We start from the raw sequence: 19,150 nt of genomic DNA, 5'->3' as shown, positions 1-19,150 counted from the left end.
CTTCCTACTGAGCTAAGCGGGCCCAAATAGGAACCTTGGTATTTTACTTTAATGGTGTCAGGAGTGTTTGAAGGATACATGCGGTTGGCATTAAGTGTCATTCTGGCGAGATGGTGAGCTCTGAAAAGTAAAAAGAGGAGAAGAGTAGTAATAATAGTGATGATCTGACTGTTTGGAATATCATGTAGATGTAGATGAACCGTGGTGTTAAAGGTAAAGATAAAGGTAAGCTTTATTTAACGTCACACATAATCGAGCATATAACACGTGCTACAAAGCTCTTGTGTGACAAAATATGTGTCCAGTAACAGATAGTTACGTACCTTTTCAGTGCTGAGTGCACAGCAAGGGAGCTACCAGTACCACTTTCACGTCTTTTGTATGACGCGAGTTGGACTAATATAAATCTTGCAAAATGCTTGTCAGTGCGACTACAACAATATCATTAAAAAGAACTTTAGACTAATCCACATTTCCGGTTACGCGCAAAATTCGAATTCCGGTGAAAACAAACAAATTAGTCACGAAAATAAAAACATAAAAAGGAATGTGTTGATGGTGTTATATAAATGACACATTAAATACCACTTAGTTTAAACTTTTTCAGCACCTACAGTGTAGGTATGTGATTTGAAAATCATTGTAAATTCATATGATATTGGTATTCGCGACCCTAGAAAAAAACGGATACTCTGCGGCTTGAAATATAGCAGCCTTTTTGACTAGCCGCCGTGATTTGATCGTTAATTCTCGTATTTGAAATTCTTTAGGGTAGAATGCACTTTAGTAAATGTAATGTTTCTTGTTTAAAGTGAGTAGTCGACGAAAGTCCCCACCTAGAATGGATGGAACAACTTATAATCAAGCTGAGCCCACGACAGGCGTCATATTTACCTCCCCAGCATTAAGTCTAGGCCGATACTGCTGGAAACAGTACCAATTTAAGTAAATCACCCAGCACTGAGCACTAGTTGGGATTAGTCTAAATAATGAGACCTCGGGCAGACCGATTTTACATTTTGATATTTTACGTTGTCTACCTAGAGATCTCAACCAGAAACAATCAAAACTGTGGTGGAAACTGTGGTCAATTGAAATTACGATTTATCAGTAGTCACGATTTTTCTTTAGCTCTAACTGCTTACCTGTTGTTTTAAATCATAAATAGTAAATAAAAAACATAAGAACAGGACATATTTATGAAGAATTTCTGTTGTAAAAAATTTAAACCTCTAACGTTTCAATCGTCTTCATGTAATGGCGGTCGGAGGCGTGACCAATGAAAACCTTCGTGTAGTAATGTGTTTACCGGTGAACGGCCATTTTCCAATATGTAGTACACTCGTGTTAAACCTTGGCATTTTTTTAACTGCCATAGTTTGAATTTTTCTCAAGAAATCTCGGTAATATATACATCATTGAAAAGGAAAAATTACAGGCTTTCTGTGTATGTATTTCTTTTTTTTATCCGTTGCATTATTATAACATAATTCCCGCCCAATGGATTCCATTGGGTGTTACTTACGCAAAGAAGAGGACAGTGCTACCACATTCTTTACCTTTTCTGGTTTGTACTCGGAGGCGGATATCGACAAGTCAAAATAATATAACGATATTCAACTCTCGAGTACAATTATTTGGACTATAGTTGGGATATCAGTCACGACCGGGAATCGAACCTGGACCGCTGGCTTGTAGTCCAACCTGCTAGCCACTGCGCCACTGACTCCCTTAAAGTTGTAGACCAATCTGCTAACCACTGTGCCACTGCCTCCCGGAAGTTACAATATGCATGCATGTAGCAAGTTTGGGGGGCAACAGCCCCAAAACAGGGCCCACGCTGTCGTTCGCCACTCAGGGGTTCCATTTGACCCGGGACCCCGGGTCCGGACCTGGGAGATTTTCAAAAGACGCTAAAAGGACCCGGCATGATACTTGCCTGTGCGTCCTTCGAGACCCGGAGGCATTTTCCTTTGATAATCCTTTCTCTTATCATTCATTTCCTTCAGTAAAACTATTTCCACGATAGACACGTGTATTCCAAAATAAACACTCGCGGTCATGCCCTCCTGCCTTTGATCTTCTGCTAAATCCCGCCCTTTCTCATGTAGACATGCCTCGCTGATTTTTTTATCAGCAAGTTACGTCACGGTGAGTGCACATAGGTAAGAAGAATCAATGAAGTGTTGAAATTAATTGATAAAGAGTATTGATCCTGTGTACTGTCAAAAACGGCGCCAATTATTAAATTATCGTAAGCAGCTGATTACCGAGCATGTGAAAAGTGCCCTGCAAGATTTTTTCATGCCAACTTTAAATTAGACCATTGTTTAGTGATCATACCGTAATTTCAACAAGAAACTTCACAAATTTTGATGAATTTTGAAAGCAAAAATAAATTTAGAATGTCCGTTCACGAGTCTAATTACACCCGATGTCATATGCATATTTCCAAAATTCCTTAAAAAAACTGACTTTCAATGCAGTTTTTAATGATAATTAGCATCATTATTTGAGGAACTATCTCTGATTTAGCTTAGTTGGCCAAGTAAACTAAGCAAAAACTACTTTCCGATGACATTCCGAAAGTGTACCAGTATCCGGATAGTACATTTTGGATACATTTTTATAGAGTGTTATAGCACTGTTCTGTTATTAAAAATTAAATGAAATATAGAAGAAAAACCTAATCAAAATAACATGAATTTTGATAAATATTAGTTTACAATATGAGACTATATGACCTGAAACTGACATTTTTATTATGCTGTAAAATGATCTTGGGTTTATTGTTTTCTTAGGTAAAGATCTACGTATTACTAAATAAAAAAAAATATAGTCAATTATAAGGACCTGTTGGGACAGGACTCCTGTATTTTGGAAAAGGACCCTTCAAAATTTGCCCCCAAGGGTCCTGGGACTCTTGGGTTTTCAGGTCTAGTGGAACCCCTGGCCACTTGAGCCATTTGGCGAATCTGCGATGAAAGTGGCGAAGAAAAATCGCGAGTGGCGAAAATGAAAAAATGTTCGTAATTTGGACCGCCATTTTGTTTCAGACGTTCTAAATCGTAACCTCCGAGAAATTATGTTAAAAAAACAGTTGACTGGTTCCGATAATTTTACCTTATAAAATTAACTTATTTCGGGATAGTACTACCCAGTCTGCGTTTACTTTACATATAACAATGTGTAATAAACATCTTGACACGCAAGAAGATGCAATTTTCAATCAATAAGCAACCGATTATCGGGTTAAAATAATATTTTTGTTTTGTTGTCATTACGGCAGATTAAATGATTGATGCCTTTAATTTCCATGGATCAAATAATTAATAAATAAATCGGCAAAATAATGAATGGTTTGATGAATTTTTTAACGTTGTCGCCACCGTCAGACAGTATCTTAGTCACAGGCATGGGTCCAGTGTATTTTTTGTTTAATATAAAAATCCTTTTTTTTTCACACAAATATACTTTTTATATGTTAGTCAAATGAAAAAAAAATGATGACAAAAAATCCGTTTTTTTGTCATCATTTTTTTTTCATTTGACTAACATATAGAAAGCATATTTGTGTGAAAAAAGGTTGTTTTTTTATATTAATCAAAAAAAAAAAAAATACACTGGACCCGTGTCTGTGATCTTAGTAAGTAATTAGTAAAGGTGTTTGCCAAGTTTTTTGAATGTCTTTAAAAGTTAGGAATGGATTTGAAATGTAATCCTGTATCAGGGTAGATTTCTCGGAAGCACAGAGCACCAAAAACACAGCCCCCGGGCCATGCATTTACATAGTAGGCCCACAACAAAAAGAAGCTGTAATGGAAAAATATTTCAGACAGGTTGCTTCAAACATCCAACAACATTTTAAAATACAAAACTTGCTTAAGAGGTATACCCACTTTCATTCAAAAGTCCCCCTATATAGCTAGAATATCACCATTTGCTTATGGAAAGTAACAAAAATTTTCAGCGCGCTGCGGGAAGGGAAACCTCTCCAGCAACCTCCCTACCGTTCCCGAGAAAAAAGGTGTCTTCAACTTTTTTCAGCCCAGTGTGGGCCCTGCAAAATTTATTCATCTAAAAATGTCACGTAATAAACTCAGGTGACAAGGAATAGTAAACAACACTTTGAAAGTCAACAGTTTTTATTTAAAGTTCAACCCAGGTTCTTATGGAAAAGTGAGACGCACTGACAATGATAGCTAACCCATAACTAATAGAGTCTATTCAATATGGTTCCCCGTGCCGTCCTCCGCTTTTCCTGGTTAATCAGGATTATATAGGAAAAATACCCAAGAGCATTGTTGGTAATTAGCTATCATGCCAAAGCGTTATTACAAATATGGTGATACGACATTCTGTGGACTGCTGAATCTACATGAAACTGCAATGTATAATGGAAATATGCCAGCGTCCAGTTGGCTACCTGTATGCCTGGTACAGAGAAGAACTATACTCTGTTAACCTTAGGATAAGCAATATACAATTATACATGTGTATGAAACAGATAGAACAATATTTCGGAGAAGCAATATTTTAGAATACTGGACTGTTACTATGATACTTTAGAACTATGTTCTGAACGGTCATTACATTACAATTTCCTTTCTTTCTTCTCTTTAAAATAAAATAATAATTTTAAATATGAACTTGTCATAATAACAAAGTAACATGCCATTACATTACAATTTCCTTTCTTTCTTCTCTTTAAATAAAATAATAATTTAAGTATGAACATGTCATAATAACAAAGTAACAGGCCCACAATAATAAAATAACAGGCCATTACATTACAAAAATAAAGTTACTGATTTTAACCTTTTTATTTTTAATCTATCCCAGAATCATGGACTATTGAGCATCCAACTATGTTGCAACTGAAGCGGAAGGGGTGGTGATTGCCTCCCCAATGATTCAGCCAATAATGGCAAAACCATGGTTCAATTATTTTGAAAATGTCCTGACCAGATTTTTTCATCAACTTTACACACTCATGCAAAATTGGGGAAACGGCGGAAGTCGATAGAGCATTACCAGGGACACATGTATTGTCAAATGGCGGAATCGCCAAGTGTCAAAAATCAATAAATTAATTGGTGGATTATCTTTTTGGTGGTGGGGTGGCCACTCATCATTTGTATGACTGTATATGCCAGAACAACTCAATCAGTTAATGAAGTAAAGAAATTGCTTTCACTTTAAATGGATCTCTTCAGAGTTCTGCTGAGGCTGCGTTTTTTGCGCCATTGGCGCGAAAAATATGAATGGCGCACCAAATTTCGCGTTGGTGGGCCTTTGGCTCGCCAGAAAATCTGAAACTCAAACCCGCCCCAATAATGATCGCTAGTTTGCCAGTCTTGCACGGTAGATAGACATACCTCCAGGGGAGATCACTGTGACAGATTGAAAATATAATGTGTTGTGATAATTGCACCATGATTGTATCAAAGTGGCGACCGCACAGAAAGGAAAAGCGATTATGCACGTATTTTTCAGTCCTGCCCCTAGGAAAATGAACTAGATTTAGTTACACTGGGGAAAGATACAAATAAAAATGATACATTGAACAAAAGCGACGATTTAACTATAGATATCGCTGAACATTAAACAACAACCTCAGAATCACAGACTGATCCGACCCCCACCTAGTCAAGTAATTTGCGTAAAGCAAAAAAGTAAGAGTAAAATGTCTGGCAAACAGAGCTTTCAGAAGAACTTATTGGTTGAGCATACATGGTTAAGTTATAAGGAAAAGAGAATTAATGACATGTACTTTGTGTATAACTTTACATTTAAAAAGCTTTATACTTTTTAAAGCATAAGAAAGGTAAAGTTTTTATAACAAAGGTAAAGTTTTTTAAATGTAAAATTTGATTCTTTTTGAATGGCCCAAAAAGTTCCAGAATGGCCCCATGTTTTCAAGGTAGATGGGCCATGGGCCCATCATCCTGAAATCCTCGGCAGAACTCTGTCTCTTGAAATAACACGTAAAGTAAAAATATTTTAAGTGTAAGTTTTCTGTAGAATAGATATGCAATTACATATTATTAAAAAGAAACGAGCATTAATGCCATTATTTGTCTTTCACAGCTCTCTCTTGTTTTTACCCATTTAATATTTTCTGACAATGGTTGATGCTTGAAGAGTAAAGCTCATTAAATGCAAGACAATGAATCGTTTTGAAATTTCAGTGACTTTCAGAATTTCAAGCAATGCTAAAATAGAGCTAGCTTTACTTTGTAAAATTGGCACACATAACGTCTTGATCATCAATATAATTGGCTAAGAAAATTGTGTCATTTATGGTGCAATTTGCAAAAAAAAATCCCACAACCTGGGTGGGGGCACATCTCCCATACCCACCCCATCAGTGTCTCATGCCGCCCCAATACCATCTACCTTGCTGTGCGCCTGAATGTGATTATAATGCAGTACCATATTAACAGAATGGGATGGATTTTAAGGTTGCAAGACAGTGGATCAATTTCTATTTCCATTGCTAAATTACTGAAAATGGTTTTTGTGGAGGGTATACTATAATTAATTTGCTATCAGTCTGTTTGTCCATCATATCCATTTCATATCTTAAACAGCATCAGTTAATCTCATTAAGACGATATACACAAGACACAACACAGGTCGCTAGGTCCAAGGTCAAGGTCACACTGAGATCGAAGGAGGAGTAGCTTAAATTCGTGCTTGCCCCATTTTGTCTGAATCGCTTTGATTTGAAGATTTCATAAAACTAGCATCTGTTGTTGACCTCATGAAGACGACTAAGATTTTCATAAAGTTTTGTATTTACCACAACAAGACAACATAAAAAGGTCCTGACCAGATTTTTTCATCAACTTTACACACTCATGCAAAATTGGGGAAACGGCGGAAGTCGATAGAGCATTACCAGGGACACATGTATTGTCAAATGGCGGAATCGCCAAGTGTCAAAAATCAATAAATTAATTGGTGGATTATCTTTTTGGTGGTGGGGTGGCCACTCATCATTTGTATGACTGTATATGCCAGAACAACTCAATCAGTTAATGAAGTAAAGAAATTGCTTTCACTTTAAATGGATCTCTTCAGAGTTCTGCTGAGGCTGCGTTTTTTGCGCCATTGGCGCGAAAAATATGAATGGCGCACCAAATTTCGCGTTGGTGGGCCTTTGGCTCGCCAGAAAATCTGAAACTCAAACCCGCCCCGATAATGATCGCTAGTTTGCCAGTCTTGCACGGTAGATAGACATACCTCCAGGGGAGATCACTGTGACAGATTGAAAATATAATGTGTTGTGATAATTGCACCATGATTGTATCAAAGTGGCGACCGCACAGAAAGGAAAAGCGATTATGCACGTATTTTTCAGTCCTGCCCCTAGGAAAATGAACTAGATTTAGTTACACTGGGGAAAGATACAAATAAAAATGATACATTGAACAAAAGCGACGATTTAACTATAGATATCGCTGAACATTAAACAACAACCTCAGAATCACAGACTGATCCGACCCCCACCTAGTCAAGTAATTTGCGTAAAGCAAAAAAGTAAGAGTAAAATGTCTGGCAAACAGAGCTTTCAGAAGAACTTATTGGTTGAGCATACATGGTTAAGTTATAAGGAAAAGAGAATTAATGACATGTACTTTGTGTATAACTTTACATTTAAAAAGCTTTATACTTTTTAAAGCATAAGAAAGGTAAAGTTTTTATAACAAAGGTAAAGTTTTTTAAATGTAAAATTTGATTCTTTTGAATGGCCCAAAAAGTTCCAGAATGGCCCCATGTTTTCAAGGTAGATGGGCCATGGGCCCATCATCCTGAAATCCTCGGCAGAACTCTGTCTCTTGAAATAACACGTAAAGTAAAAATATTTTAAGTGTAAGTTTTCTGTAGAATAGATATGCAATTACATATTATTAAAAAGAAACGAGCATTAATGCCATTATTTGTCTTTCACAGCTCTCTCTTGTTTTTACCCATTTAATATTTTCTGACAATGGTTGATGCTTGAAGAGTAAAGCTCATTAAATGCAAGACAATGAATCGTTTTGAAATTTCAGTGACTTTCAGAATTTCAAGCAATGCTAAAATAGAGCTAGCTTTACTTTGTAAAATTGGCACACATAACGTCTTGATCATCAATATAATTGGCTAAGAAAATTGTGTCATTTATGGTGCAATTTGCAAAAAAAAATCCCACAACCTGGGTGGGGGCACATCTCCCATACCCACCCCATCAGTGTCTCATGCCGCCCCAATACCATCTACCTTGCTGTGCGCCTGAATGTGATTATAATGCAGTACCATATTAACAGAATGGGATGGATTTTAAGGTTGCAAGACAGTGGATCAATTTCTATTTCCATTGCTAAATTACTGAAAATGGTTTTTGTGGAGGGTATACTATAATTAATTTGCTATCAGTCTGTTTGTCCATCATATCCATTTCATATCTTAAACAGCATCAGTTAATCTCATTAAGACGATATACACAAGACACAACACAGGTCGCTAGGTCCAAGGTCAAGGTCACACTGAGATCGAAGGAGGAGTAGCTTAAATTCGTGCTTGCCCCATTTTGTCTGAATCGCTTTGATTTGAAGATTTCATAAAACTAGCATCTGTTGTTGACCTCATGAAGACGACTAAGATTTTCATAAAGTTTTGTATTTACCACAACAAGACAACATAAAAAGGTCCAAGTTCAGCGTCATGTGAGAAGGTCAAAGGTCATGATCACAACATTTTTAGCCCACCATCATCAGATGGTGGGCTATTAAAATCACTCTGCATCCGTGGTCCGTCATTCCGTCCGTCCGTCCGTCCGTCCGTTAACAATTTCTCGTTATCGCATCTCCTCAGAAACTACTGGGGGGATTTTGACCAAACTTTGTCAGAATGATGTATTGGTACCCTAGTTGTGTCCCCCAGAAAATCAGACTAGTTCAACAATTTATGAGTGAGTTATGGCCCTTTGTTTATTTCTATAATTTATATAGATTTATATAGGGAAAAACTTTGAAAACCTTCTTGTCCAAAACCACAGAGCCTAGGGCTTTGATATTTGGTATGAAGCATCATCTAGTGGTCCTCTACCAAGATGATTCAAATTATTTCTCTGGGGTCAAATATGGCCCCGCCCTGGGGGTCACATGGTTTATATAGACTTATATAGGGAAAAACTTTGAATAACCTCTTGTCCAAAACCGGCCTAGGGCTTTGATATTTTGTATGTGACATCATCTAGTGGTCTTCAACTAAGATTGTTCAAATTATACCCCTAGGGTCAAATATGGCCCCGCCCAGGGGGTCATATGGTTTACATAGACTTATATAGGGAAAAACTTTGAAAATCTTCTTGTCCAAACCACAAAGCCTAGGGCTTTGATACTTGTAATGTAGCATCATCTAGTGGTTCTCTACCAAGTTTGTTCAAATTATCCTCCTAGGGTTAAATATGGCCCCGCTCCGGGGGTCACATGGTTCATATAGACTTATATAGGGAAAAACTTTTAAAATGTTCTTGTCAGTAACTACAACATTCAAACTTGGACCACATGCATATTTTTGAGTGGCAAGATGAACCTTGACATGAGTTGACCTTGATTTTGACCTAGTGACCTACTTTCACATTTCTGTAGCTACAACCTTCAAATTTGGACCACATGCATAATTTTGTGCACTGGAAAAAAACTTTGACCTTTATTTTGACCTAGTGACCTACTTTCACATTTTTGAAGGTACAGGCATCAAATTTGGACCATATGCATAATTTTGTGTTTCAAAATGAAATTTGCATTTGATTTTGACCTAGTGACCTACTTTCACATTTCTCAAGCTAGAGCCTTCAAATTTGGACTACATGCATAGTTTTGTGTACCGAAAAAAACTTTGACCTTGACATTGACCTAGTAACCTACTTTCACATTTTTGAAGGTACAGGCTTCAAATTTGGACCACATGCATAGTTTTGTATTCTGAAATAAAATTTGACCTTGATTTTGACCTTGTGACCTACTGTTACATTTCTCAAGCTACAGCCTTCAAATTTGGACCACTTGCATAGTTTTGTGTACTGAAATGACCTTTGACCTTTACATTGACCTAGTGACCTACTTTCACATTTTTAAGGTACAGGCTTCATATTTGGACCACATGCATAGTTTTGTATTCCGAAATAAAATATGACCTGGATTTTGACCTAGTGGCCTACTTTTACATTTCTCAAGCTACAGCCTTCAAATTTGGACCGCATGCATAGTTTTGTGTACCGAAACAAACTTTGACCTTTACATTGACCTAGTGACCTACTTTCACATTTTTGAAGGTACAGGCTTCAGATTTAGACCACATGCATAGTTTTGTATTCCGAAGTAAAATTTGACCTGGATTTTGACCTAGTGACCTACTTTTACATTTCTCAAGCTACAGCCTTCAAATTTGGACCACTTGCATAGTTTTGTGTACCGAAATGAAGTTTAACCTTAAGATTGACCTAGTGACCTACTTTCACATTTCTGTAGCTACAGGCTTCAAATTTAGGACCACATGCATAGTTTGGTGTACCGAAACAAACTTTGACCTTGACATTGACCTAGTGACCTACTTTCACATTTTTGAAGGTACAGGCTTCAAATTTGGACCACATGCATAGATTTGTGTTGTGTACAGAAATGAAATTTGACCTTGAGCTTGTCAATAAGTCTTGAAATTTGGAACACTCAAAAATGGCACATTGGTGGGCGCCAAGATCACTCTGTGATCTCTTGTACTAAGTCTTACCCTGTATAAAAGAGGCATCTGGGGGAATTTATCACATTAATTTTCCTTCACAACAATAGCTTTTAATGTTATTTCTTCAGGTGAAGACAATGGCAAGTCGTCTAACCAGCCGCAGTAACTTGCACAGTGCTAACAACACTACTCTGGAACTGCAGCAGGATCTGGCACGCAGTACACCCCAACAATGTGTTACCCTTACACACAGTGTTCCCTCTGTGCAGATGTACTGTGCATTAAGGACCAAGCTGGATAACTGCTCTGAGAAATGGTTGCAGGTTTGTGCAGGGTTGGCAAAATGCCTATTTGACATGTCAAGTTCAGTGGAATTGTTTAGCTGACTGTGTGATTACTCCTTTATCACCTCTGTTATGTTAAATTACCCTAGGTTATAGGAAATGTTAGTAGAGTATTTTAGCTCGACTATTCAAAGAATAGGAAGAGCTGTTGGACTCCAGCATTCGTCCTGAAATGGATTGAAACTTCTTCACACACTTATTCACTGTGATGAACTGACTTACATTGCAAAGGTTCCATCACTCTATTTTGTGTTTTTTGTACAAAATTATGTCCCTTTTTCAATTCGTATTCATTTAAATTAAGGCTGTTGAATACCCGTTGTTTTTACAAGAGGGAAGAGGGCCCAGGTCTTTGATCTGGCAAAAGAAATAGCTAGGTATTTTGGCAAATGGGAATAAAATACTGAATCAGATGTAAAGTCAAATTTCGTGGAAATTTGCAGGATTTGAAAGGAATTTTCTGAGGGAAAGACTTTGAGGCTTATAAATGGCCCCTTTTACAGGGGAAAAAAATTTGGGTTGACTCAGCCCCTTGAGATGTTTTTTAACTTATCAATTAAATTATTTGTAGAACTTGGTGGAACCTTCCACATTCTAGAAATTTTGAGAGCTGCAAATCATTAACCTTCTGACTGTTACATAATAGGAACTTGAATAACCTTTGAGCTCATTTTAGGTTTAATTTTCAGTAGTGATATGACAATTTAACATAACATTACTGTAGAAAATACTTTGCAGGAATTTCTTTACCTGGACGGCCTAGACAGTTTGTTGGATTCCCTGTACCAGATGGCTGCACGGAGCTTCACGTGCATATCAGATGCCATACTACAAATGGACTGTATTTCTTGTGTCCGCTGTATACTCAATAATACATTTGGACTGGAATTTTTCATCAATAGTGATGTGTGCACAAAGAAACTTACAATGGGTATGAAAGAAATAATATTATCTTTCAAATAACGAAAAGCTTTTATAACCAGTATAAAATGTGAGAGTAGAAGTACAGAGTTATCAGAAATGTGTATTTAGGTTTAAATACAGAAGCATATTAAGATAATTATGCAGGGGCGGCAGGGGTTTTTTTTTACGACTGGGGGAAGAGGCCCCAGCCTGTCATTGGGGGAAGAAAATAGCGCGCGACGAGCAGTTTTGGGGGATTTTTTCACTCAGTGGGGAATTTACAATTATGCATAATAAACACTTTAAACTATGCTTTTATTACATATTCTTGCAACTTTTAGCAACTATACACACTGTCACTTAGCAATAGATGGACTTGCACTCATGTTCACTTATCATTGTAACAAGGTGGGTGGGGAGAGTTGAAATGCTCAAATCATTGAATATTTAAAGGTCACATGCTTTTATTCACAAGAAATGCTTTAAAATAAGAGTTGCTTTTGCAAGAGTCATCATATTATTATTAAATGCATACTTTTGTTGGCTTTTTATTTCAATTGTACTAGAAAATCTTGTAAGAGAGGATAAAAAAAGTCCGAAAATCACGATCGCGAAAACGTGTGACAAATATGAAAAAACGAAAGCAAACATTAAAAATTCCTGATAAAATACCCGTTTTAAATTTCATCTTTTCACCAGAACTATTCCATACTTATAATATCTGATTACTTAAAACATTTATATTTTATTTTGCTCTAGCAAAATGCCTCGGCAAAGATAATAAATTTGCGTAACGGCCGACCGGCTTATTTAATCGAATCAAGCACATAAAATAATTACTTTAAATTAACAACACATATTACACAATACAGCATAAGCTGTTACCGCTAATTAACAAGAGGTACAAACACGATAATCTGACGCTGCATTGTTTATCAATCATCTATATTACATACTGATGATAACCACGTGTCAGTCGGCGCGTGGCGTGATTGACATCTGTCAGTAGCTAATTAACATACGACGCTCCGCCTACTGTCATACTTACGCTGGCGTCGACAAACAGTATGAAGTTCACTGGGATTTTGATTGACAAGGGGCAGAGCTTTCGAACTCGTTACGCATCAAAGAGTATTACCGCGAGACAAGCTTATTATGTGCGGGTCAGATACGAGTTTTTATCGATTTTCGCTGGTCAAAACCGAAACCTCGGGTCCACTGAACGCTCTTCTTGAACATTTTTCTACTATTTCTAAAGGTTTTCACACCCATTGAAAATTGTGAAAGACCGTCTGCAATTGTGAACGGGTCCGATATTCGGTCGGGAAAATCGCTGGGAGTAATCTCCATTGCTTTGTTTACGATTTTGGAGGGGGGAATTTCGGACGTAGGGGAATTTCGACTGCGGTAGGGGAAATCCTTGGCTGTGGGGGAAATCCTCGGCTGGGGGACGAGGCCGATATTCGGCCTCTGCTATAGAATAAAAAAAAACCCTGGGCGGCGAAATCTGATTTAGACTTGCTTGTCCGTTTTTGTCAATTGCTATTTTGTACTTGCCCGTATGATAGTTATATAGTAAATTCTGGTCAAATTTCACTTGTCCGTACAAGCTTTGGGACAACCTGGGCAATACGGACAATTGAATTTGCCGCCCCTGTTATGTTACTGTTTGACAGGCTGTTATGTGTCATGCTTTTGCATTAACATTGGATAATTATAATACAAGTTTTTTTGTTCTGAAATAGTTGATAAAATTTAAAATTGGCAAAGTCAAGGCAGATGTGTTACTATTCAACATTAGATACTGTTAACTTACCATGGTATCAGGATTATATCTTGACCCAGTGATTACCCAGTAGATTACTTATGAATTTAATGGCACACTTTTGATTAGCTCGACTTTTCGAAGAAAAAGTAGGGCTATTGTACTCGCCCCGGTGTTGCCATCGCTGTTGGTTTTTGATGAAGTCAAATATCTCTATTACTATCAAAGCTATTGACTTGAAACTTAAAATAGTTATTTACTATCAAAGTCTACACTAGGCCAAACAATCCCCATAACTTTGGTTTAAATTTTGACAGAATTATGCCCCTTTTTAACTTACAAGTTTTGGTTAAAATTTTTGATTAAGTCAAATATCTGTTACTATCAAAGCTTTTGACTTGAAACTTAAAACACTTATTTACCATCAAAGTCTACACCAGGAGAAATAATCCCCATAACTCTGATATGGATTTTGACTGAATTATGCCCCTTTTTAACTTACAAGTTTTGGTTAAAGTTTTTGATAAAGTCAAATATCTCTGTTACTGTCAAAGCTTTTGACTTGAAACTTAAGATACTTATTTACCATCAAAGTCTACACCAGGAGAAATAATCCCCATAACTCTGATTTGAATTTTGACAGAATTATGCTCCTTTTTAACTTAGAATATTTTGTTAAAATTTTTGATAATTTAAGTTACTATGGAAATCTACACCAGGAGACACAATTCCCATAATTCTGATTTGAATTTTGACAGAATTATGTCCCTTTCAGGGTGTCAAGTTACCTATATTTACCTATATTTTCCTATATTTTAGCCCTCTACCTATAATAACCTATAAAATCCTATATTTTGCCCAAATACCTATAAATACCTATAATCTGGAAATTTTGTGGTAAGCAAGGAATACAAAGGTCATTCAGACCATTAAAAAAGAAGTAATTCTATGATAATTGAGTTTATAAATATGCTGTTACCTTTTAGGCATTGAAATTTGTATTCCTTTTAGGTGTAGCGACCCTGCCCAGCCCAACTTTAGGAAAGCTTTAAGTAATGGAAGTTCTTTTTTCAATTGGAATATTTTCCATTTCTTAAAGCTTTCATGTATAAAAATGTGAATAGGAAATGCACATGTTTTTATTTTGTTTTCAGAATAAACAAGCCTTAATGTATCATAATTAAGCCTCATAATGCCTGCTAATAAGAGTCAGTTTCGAGATAGGTGGCTATCAGAAGTAGATGGTAATGGACATGAACTGAAATTATGGTGTGTCAAGGGGAAGAGTGACTGTTATGGTCACTGTACATTGTGCAAAACTGACATAAAGTGTGATAATGCTGGACTGAGACAAATTCTTCAACATGCAAAAGGCACTCAACACAAGAAATTAAGTAAAGTTGCTTTCTCATCAACACAAGCTAAACTGAAATTTAAACCTCCAACAGCTGATGAAAACCTATGTTCAACTTCAGAAGGAACAGTCCATGGTAGCATTAGTGAATCACCAGCTTTCACCTCAAAGCAAAAGCAAATTTTAAGCTATTCGTATGCTAAAGATGATGTTATTTCTGCTGAAGTATTGTGGGCAGCAAAATGTGCCTATTCTAATATTAGCTTTAGAGCCAATGATGGAATTGGAGAAACATTCAAAGCTATGTTTCATTGTCCAATAGCAGATGTATTTAGTATGAGTCGAACAAAATTGTCATACCTCTTGTCTGATGGGTTAGGACCTTCCTTCACCAAACTGTTGCTGTATGATGTGAGACAGTCAAGTAACTATTTTTCTCTTCAATATGATGAAACTACTCAGGCTCAAGTGAAGAAGCAAATGGACCTTTTAATAAGGTATTGGTCTCCAACGTGTGATGAAGTCTGGTGTAGGTATTACAAATCCTTGTTCTTTGCTCATGCAGATGGAAAGACTGTTGCATCAGCAATGGTAGAGACTCTTCTTGGGGACACTGTACCAGTTAAATATTTAATTGCACTTGGCAGTGATGGACCAAATGTCAACAAAACAATTTTTAGGGAAGTGTCTAAACAAATTAAAGAAACTTCACCTCAGTGGGAAGGACTATTGAATGTTGATACATGTAATCTTCATACCATGCATAATGCATTTAGCAAGGGCATTGAAGAGTATGGTCAAGAAGCAGAAGACCTTGCAATAGCCTTATTTGGTTTGTTCAAGATCTCACCAGGCAGGAGAGAAGACTACAGAGACATTCAGATAAGCCTGGATCTTCCAGAGGGGTTATTCATTAAGCATACTGAGGTTCGTTGGCTAAGCATTGGACCAGCTTTGGAAAGAATTGTAAGGCAGTGGTCAGGTATCAAGGCGTATGTTTCAAACCTAGAGAAAAATGCTAAGACCATTCCAAAGATTTAAAATCATAAAAGTAGCCACTTTTTCTGTTCCTTTTGTATTTTATGTTTAATAAAAGAGAGTGCTGGTAGGTGGTGGAGGAGGATAAAACACTTGTCTGACTTGCTTTCTTCATTATAAGCAACCTATATAATCCTATATTTCTGGCCCACAAATACCTATATTTCAGGATCCTACCTATATTTTTGACTCCCAAAAGCACTTGACGCCCTGCCCTTTTAAACTTAGAATTTTTGTTAAAATTTTTGATAATTTAAAGTCAAATATCTCAGTTACTATGGAAATCTACACCAGGAGACACAATTCCCATAACTCTGATTTGAATTTTGACAGAGTTGTGTCCCTTTTTAACTTGGATTTTTTTTTACTGGCAAAGCTCTAATTCAGAGACAAGCACTCAGAAAAGTTGAGCGCGCTGTCTTATGGACAGCTCTTGTTTTTAATGCTTGAAAAAGTAAGTTTGATTGTAATAAATTCTCTTTATTTTCAGCATTGAATTGCAATGAAACGCTCCCAAAGAAACAAGTATTTGAGATGCTGTCAGCAGTCTGTGTCTTCAGTAATATTGGCTACTTGAGGGTAATGGAAGGGCTGTCTTACATCAAGGTTAGTGTAATATTGGCTACCTGAGGGTAATGGAAGAGCTGCCTTACATCAAGGTAAGTGTAATATTGGCTACCTGAGGGTAGTGGAAGGGCTGCCTTACATCAAGGTAAGTGTAATATTGGCTACCTGAGGGTAGTGGAAGGGCTGCCTTACATCAAGGTTAGTGTAATATTGGCTACCTGAGGGTAATGGAAGGGCTGCCTTACATCAAGGTTAGTGTAATATTGGCTACTTGAGGGTAATGGAAGGGCTGTCTTACATCAAGGTTAGTGTAATATTGGCTACCTGAGGGTAATGGAAGGGCTGTCTTACATCAAGGTTAGTGTAATATTGGCTACCTGAGGGTAATGGAAGGGCTGCCTTACATCAAGGTTAGTGTAATATTGGCTACCTGAGGGTAATAGAAGGGCTGTCTTACATCAAGGTTTATAGTGTTATTGGACCGGTTTTCAATAGAAATTCAGTTTGTACAGGTGTGACATGATGCATCAATTCAGTAAAATTAGCTATCTTTGTGCAATGGAAGTCCTTTCTTCTGTCAAAGTTAGTGTTGCTGGACTTTATACCAGTTTTCAGCATGGTGGTAAATCCATGTGACATTACTGTATCATACAGTACTACACTCAGAGAAAATGCCCAATTCAGGTAACATTTTTGCTTATACAAAGACTGGAAAACGAGTGCTTTCCTTGGCACTAAACATCTGTCAGACATTCTCAATACTTTTCTGAAACATTTTGCCCACGGCCCATATGTGTAGGTAACGTGCACTTAATTTTAATGCATAAATGTTACCAAAATGGAGCTATTTTTCACCTGTGTACAATACCAAAAAGTCATGTGAGCTGGCCATAATGTCAAATCAGTAATATTGGCTACTTGAGGGTATTGGAAAGGCTGTCTTACATTTAAGGTTATGGTAGTGTTGTTGAACTTTATACCAGTATTTAATATACCGGTAATTTCACTTTTGTGCGGTTGTCAGCTGTCTTATGTCTAGTTTATGTTCATAAATTTAATTTTTAAGTTGCATATCATTATTACAATACACTAAATCTTAACAGGGCTTAATTTTTTCAAAACTTTAGACAACTGTTTAACTTTTGATTCAAGATATCAGTTTTGGTTGGAAACTAGTCTTGATTTAACTGTAAAGATGTTTTAGATGAAAGTTAGATGTTCAAAATTCTTAACTGGTACATTTGTTTTACTGAGTTCTAAAATGTCGAAATATAACCCTAAAAATTAATTGGGTGTTAGCTTAATCACCTGAAATTTTGAACAACTGGGTTCAGATCTTCAGTGTTTTTTAGCTCGACTATTCAAAGAATAGGGGAGCTATCCTACTCGCCCCGGCGTGATTGTGAGCGTCACACAAATGTTAAAGTTTGTGTACCACCCCAAATATTTTCAAAGTCCATTGAGATATTGCTTTCATATTTTGCATACTTGTTTACCATCATGACCTCAGTCTGTAAAAAGGAGGAGGCAACTCTGTCGAGCGTTTTGACTGAATTATGGCCCCTTTTTGACTTAGAATAAATGTTAAGTTTGCGTACCACCCCAAATATTTTCAAAGTCCATTGAGATATTGCTTTCATATTTTGCGTACTTGTTTACCATCATGACCCCAGTCTGTAAAAAGGAGGAGGCAACTCTATCTTTTCGACTTAGAATAAATGTTAAAGTTTGCGTACCACCCCTAATATTTTCAAAGTCCATTTAGATATTGCTTTCATATTTTGCATACTTGTTTACCATCATGACCCCAGTCTGTAAAAGGAGGAGGCAACTCTATCAAGCATTTTGACTGAATTATGGCCCCTTTTCGACTTAGAATATGCTTATTGTAATGTTAAAGTTTTACTCATTGCTTATATTATACTATCAAGCACAGAATAGTCGAGCGCGCTGTCCACTGACAGCTCTTGTTGTTGGAAACACTAGTCTTGATTTAACTGTAATGATGTTAGTTCAAAATTCTTAACTGGTACAGTTGTTTTACCAAGTTTTCTAAAATGTCGAAATACAACCCTAAAACTTAATAGGCTGTTAGCTTAATCACCTTTTGAAAATTTAAACGACTGGGTCCAGATCTTCAGGGATTTTTTTATGTTACAGAATGAGTGTGACCAGTTACATAGATTCAGTCTTGTGGTAAGAGATCTACAGAAAAACGAAACTGTCGCATTCAAGACTGCTATCATGACATTCATTAACACTGTAATCAACTGCACACCTACAGTGATGGAACGCATGAGAATAAGGAATGAATTTATTGGTATGTACCTGTTTTAAAGGTGAAGATTTTGGTTTGTTGATTAAAAACTGAGCATAAGGGCCTTTGTGGCTGTCAGAGTGGTTTACTTAGGTCACTGTCTTTGAATCATTTAGTTTAGTTTATAC

At 36.8% G+C, this 19,150-nt stretch overlaps 1 protein-coding gene across 2 annotated transcripts in view; it reads left to right on the top strand.

The window, feature by feature from the left end:
* The first annotated feature begins 487 nt into the window (after positions 1-487).
* The window catches only part of LOC123557862 (inverted formin-2-like), a 59,793-nt gene continuing 41,130 nt past the window's right edge, over positions 488-19,150 (top strand). Inside the window, exons 1-5 of one of the 2 annotated variants that reach the window (XM_053544231.1) lie at positions 488-621; positions 10,863-11,057; positions 11,817-12,009; positions 16,629-16,744; positions 18,866-19,025. In XM_053544231.1, coding sequence (XP_053400206.1) covers positions 10,872-11,057; positions 11,817-12,009; positions 16,629-16,744; positions 18,866-19,025 — 655 coding nt within the window. In that variant the 5' untranslated portion in view covers positions 488-621; positions 10,863-10,871. Of the gene's footprint in view, positions 622-10,862; positions 11,058-11,816; positions 12,010-16,628; positions 16,745-17,021; positions 17,063-18,865; positions 19,026-19,150 lie in introns of those variants that run through there. The other variant, XM_053544232.1, reaches the window with a different exon arrangement.

The sequence above is a fragment of the Mercenaria mercenaria genome, chromosome 5 (genome assembly GCF_021730395.1).
Source record: "Mercenaria mercenaria strain notata chromosome 5, MADL_Memer_1, whole genome shotgun sequence".
Lineage (NCBI taxonomy): Eukaryota > Metazoa > Mollusca > Bivalvia > Venerida > Veneridae > Mercenaria > Mercenaria mercenaria.
Note: the sequence above shows the minus strand (reverse complement) of the source record. Positions and strands in the feature narration are given on the sequence as shown.